Source organism: Hemicordylus capensis, chromosome 1, assembly GCF_027244095.1.
Source record: "Hemicordylus capensis ecotype Gifberg chromosome 1, rHemCap1.1.pri, whole genome shotgun sequence".
In the NCBI taxonomy this organism is placed as follows: Eukaryota; Metazoa; Chordata; class Lepidosauria; order Squamata; family Cordylidae; genus Hemicordylus; species Hemicordylus capensis.
Window position 1 is genome coordinate 143130163 of NC_069657.1, and position 4956 is coordinate 143135118.

A 4956-nucleotide genomic window follows, 5' to 3' on the forward strand; every position below is an offset into this window, starting at 1 on the left:
TCATGGAAATGGGAGAAACTGCAGTTTATGCTGGCCTTGGGCCGAAATAAACAAATAAACAACAAACAAACAAGCAGTAGCACTGATTGTGCATCTGTTCATTCCCAGTAGTGTTGGGTGTGCCTCACGAGTAGAAGCGTGGCTCTGTGCAAATCATGTGAGCCCCCTGCTCCAGCCCTGGAGAGGGAGAACAAATGTATTTTGATGAAAACTGAAGGACAGATGTTTGAATGGGGACAGGGAAATGTAATAAGGAAGGGGAAAGCCACGCTAACTTAACATGGCAAAGCTCTTGGCTTTTTAAAAGGTTCCTTGAGTGCTTATGTTGAAAAACGCTCTCTCTCGCTCTCGCTCTCTCTCTCTCTCTCTCTCTCTCTCTCTCTCTCTCTCTCTCTCTCTCTTAAATGAAATTCTAAGTTTAACAACTATCCAGAATTGTCCGGACACAGTAAAGATTAAAGTTGTTCTTTTGTTGTAAGGGATCCACATCATGGGTACCTCTGATGGTGACCTGACCCACTCCACTGGTAGTGCTGGTGAGGAAATCAGCTTTTGCCACCAATGTCACTTGGGGGACTAGAACTTATTAGAAAAGTGCATCAGCCTCTCTGTACAAGCCTAGAACATGAGAGGTACCATCCTGAATGTGTTACTAATATCTGGACTGAATTTGTTACTGATTTACCCTGGTGTTCGCACACATGCACATACATGCATGCGTGCGCGCACACGCACACACGGCTTTTTTGTTTTGTTTTAGCAAAACAGACTTGTGTGATAACATGAAACATCCTGGAAGGAAACAGCAAGCTTGCTTATAAAATAAAGGGCGATTTCAGTAGCTTGCCATCGGTATTACACTAAATGCATTATTAGGCTGGCTCAGTCTATACATTTGCTGGCCCTATCAAATGCATGGAAGGAGAAGACAATCTCCCCTCCATCTGGCACACCATGTCACCATTGCTTAATGATGAGGGGGTGCAGAGGTGTATCTAGGGAAAATAGCGCCTAGGGCAAACACTGAAATTGTGCCCCCTGTCCAAGCATCTGACACCCATCTTTGAGATAACTTTACCATAATATCAGCTGAAAAATACAAGTCTAGCTCGTTAATCTTTTAATATTTCAAAAACTATTTAGCAGTGGACTTAGCCAGACCAAAAAATGCTGGAAAACTACAAATTTCAGTTTGTGGGGGCTCATGAAATACCCAAATACAATGTGGAGATGTACTTGGAAAACTAAACAGAAGTGCCTGTCTAATTCTCTACTATGCATTGTAGCATCACCATTACATAAGTTTTAAAAATCAATGGAGAATTTGACTTTTCCCAGATACTCTGTAAATAGTTAAAGGATATGCAGAGTAAACTGTGTCACTGCTTGGAATATATTCTAGTCTTTCAGAAAGACAGTTAAAATGAGAGAAAGAGAGCAAGAAACTCCCAGTGGGCCTTAATATTAAGGATTTCACACTGATTCAAAGACAAATTCACCATTAATAGCCATATTAGCAAGACATCACATTGAACTCACTTATCACAAGAAGCAAAGTAAGAGCAAATGAATACAATCCTAGCTCATAAGCTTCAGCTCAGTATTCACAAGCCCTGATTCTCTGTACATAGTGCCCATCTGAATATGTGTACAGTGACTTATATATTATTATTTTTTTACCTGTAGCCGCTTTGGGAGGCTTCCTAAAGGCTGGGGGGTTTGCAAAGGTTCCTCCTCCTCCCACTGGCCTCTAGGGCCTCGCAGGGACCATTTGAGCATGTGCAGTGGCCATTTTTAAAAATCTTTTTTTTTAAATGGCCACTGAAAACAAAATGGCCACCGCACATGCTCAAATGGCCTCTGCAAGGCCTGGCATGACCTAGGGCCTCACAGAGGCCATTTGAGCATGCACGGTGGCCATTTTGGTTTTGGCAGCCATTTTTTTAAAAGAAATTATTTTTACAAAATGGCACCCCCCTTCAAGTGGTGCCCAGGGCACATGCCCTGCCTGCCCTACCCCATAGATATGCCCCTGAGGGGGAGGCAGTTTCTTCTGAACCATCCACCAAAACACAATTATTTTAATTTTAATTTTAATTTTAATTTTATTTATTTATTTATTTATTTATTACATTTATAAACTGCCCCATCTAGAGGCTCTGGGCGGTGTACAACAACTTTTTAAAAGGCCATAAAACCCAACTTCAAACACAATGCTAAAAACAATATAAAAACCATTCAAAAATGATTAAAACCATTTAAAACCAATTAAAATGCTTAAAAAAACAAAACACTTCTTTAGAAATACTTCTTTAGAAATAGTAGTTTATCTGTACATTGAAAGGGGTTTGAACAAACATCCACCCGACGTGAGTGGCATCCAGGTGATGCACTGGAGCAGAGGCGATGTATGCACTCATGATTGCCTCCCATATTTTGAGAAGACTAGTTGACATGTTGTCTGAATTGGGACTTTTAGTCATCCCCGGCCCCATTTAAAGTAGAAATTAAAGTAGCAGCTATGGGGGCCCCAAATGTCATGTGTGGAGGGTACATTTAACCTTTTCCCTTTGTTCTCAGTCAGAAACAGCCCCCCACAAAGCTGCTATAAACCCAAGGAAAAAAACTTCCCAAGGGCCCATTGGGAGATAAAACACTGGATAGGTGCTTGGATGCCACTACAGTACTATTCATACTATTTCACCCGTGTCCCTGGTGTGTACTGTGAAGGTAAAGTGTGCCGTTAAGTCAATTTCAACTCCTGGCGCCCACAGAGCCCTGTGCTTTTCTTTGGTAGAATACAGGAGGGGTTTACCATTTCCATCTCCCGTGCAGTATGGCATGACGCCTTTCAGCATCTTCCTATATCGCTGCTGCCCACTATAGTACCAGCGAGGATTTGAGCCGGCAACCTTCTGTTTATTTGTCAAGCATTTCCCTGCTGCACTAATAGGTGGCTTTGTTCAGAATGTAGACATGATATTGGACATTTTAAAAACTGGGGACACTGTACTCGCATACAGTGTCCTTAAAAGCACACACTGAATCCTGGGTTGGCGTACTCGGAACCCCACCCTACTGTGGGAAGGAACCCCCTGCTGTCCACGGTTACAACAGTCTGATAATGGCAAGAACCTGACCAGGGGTACAGCTTTTGTCCCTGCAGACAAAAGCTGCAACTGTGGACAGTGGATGGTGGGGCTTCTGAACATGAAAGCATGGGGTTGAGGATTCAGAGCATGCTCTCAGGGATGCTGTATCTCCTCCGCTTTTTAACAAATCTGGCCCATATAGTTTATAGTCTAAACTAAAGGGGTTTATAGTTGAAATCAGATGTATAGAAACGAATAAGACTGTAGATGTCTCAGTTCTGAGTACCATACATACTATATCATGTACACACTGTAACAGCCATGAATAACAACCTGTTTTAATGCATGGTTCCTTTTTTAATAGTGACAGATGCAATGTACCTGGCACTTGCAAACCAAACCAACCGATCCACTGCCTCTGAATTCATCTTCCGGGCATTCTCCATTGTTCCTGAGATACAGCACCTCCTCTTCACATTCTTCCTCCTGCTCTATCTCTCAATCATCTTTGGTAATGTCTCCATCATCTGGGTGGCCTGCACAGACCATTCCCTCCGTACCCCCATGTACTTCTTCCTGGGCAACCTCTCTGGTCTGGAGATCTGTTACACTACAGTGGTTGTGCCTCAGATGCTGGCCAGTGTGTTAGATGCCCACAGAACAATCCCATTTGCTAACTGTGGCATTCAGATGTTCTTCTTTCTGGCATTAGGTGGCACGGATTGCTTCCTTTTGGCTGTCATGGCATATGATCGTTATGTAGCCATCTGTCACCCACTTCGCTACCCCCTCATAATGACATGGAAGGTATGCACATGGCTGGTTATTGGCTCATTAATCGTTGGTCTTGTGCTGTCACTAGAGCTGACTGTGCTGATCTTCACTTTGCCTTTCTGTGGTCACCAGCCACAAATCAACCATTTCCTCTGCGATGTGCCTCCTGTCTTGCGGCTGGCATGTGCTGACACACATCTCCACCAGACCGTGCTATTCAGTGTTGGTGTTATGGTCCTGACCATTCCTTTCCTTCTGATATGCATCTCTTACGTGTACATTGTGGCTGCCATCCTGAGGATCAGCTCAACATCTGGGCGGCAACAGGCCTTCTCCACCTGTTCCTCTCACCTGACAGTGGTGTTCATACAGTATGGTTGCTGCAGCCTTGTCTACCTGCGTCCCAAGTCGGATTCTTCAGAGGATGAGGACCGGCAACTTGCTCTCATATACACTTTTGTCACTCCACTGCTGAACCCTCTTATCTATAGCTTGAGGAACAAGGATGTCAAGCAGGCTCTGAAGAAAGCCATTTGGGGAACTGCTGAACCCAAGGCATGTTAAGGCCTGATTCCCACATTCATTTATGGCAGGCTAGAGTTCTTGCAGGAAACTGTAACTGCCTCTCAGAATGGCTTTTTGATGTTATCTCTGAAATTCTTCCACAAGACCCAGCTTTTCTAGGAAGCCTTTTCCCCAGTCTAGACTAAGTGCATAACCCTTTTCAGGGAAATATTTTACAGATTTGGAAGAACTGGATATGAAAACTAGATTTTCCACTCTCAGCCCTTCTTTTCAATTTTAGCAATCTTACCATTTTAATCACAGTTTTAGATTGTGACTCCCTTGGGGTGGGGAGATAGAGAGAAAGTTCCCAGCATTTTGTCACACTCTGCTCATGTTCTGTCACACCTTAGCCCCACTTCTATCACACCTTATCTAAGGCAGGGTAAGCAACCTTGGCTTTCCAGCTGTTGTTGAACTACAATCCTCATCATCCTCAGCCACAACGTATTCTGACTAGGGATGAGGGGAGTTGTAGTTCAACAGCAGTTGGAAAGCCAAGGTAACCTGTCCCTGGAAGTGGTCC

The 4956-nt window shown here is 43.7% G+C and overlaps 1 protein-coding gene across 1 annotated transcript; it reads left to right on the forward strand.

Moving 5' to 3' along the window:
• The first annotated feature begins 3467 nt into the window (after positions 1-3467).
• Positions 3468-4430, forward strand: LOC128326006 (olfactory receptor 10Q1-like). Its single transcript, XM_053252058.1, has one exon. The coding sequence runs from the start codon at positions 3468-3470 to the stop codon at positions 4428-4430; it is 963 nt and encodes a 320-aa protein (XP_053108033.1).
• Positions 4431-4956: the final 526 nt, after the last annotated feature.

What these genes read in the sequence shown, in the direction of transcription:
- LOC128326006 (XM_053252058.1), top strand. Translation starts at nt 3,468, where the DNA reads ATGTACCTGGCACTTGCAAACCAAACCAACCGATCCACTGCCTCTGAA.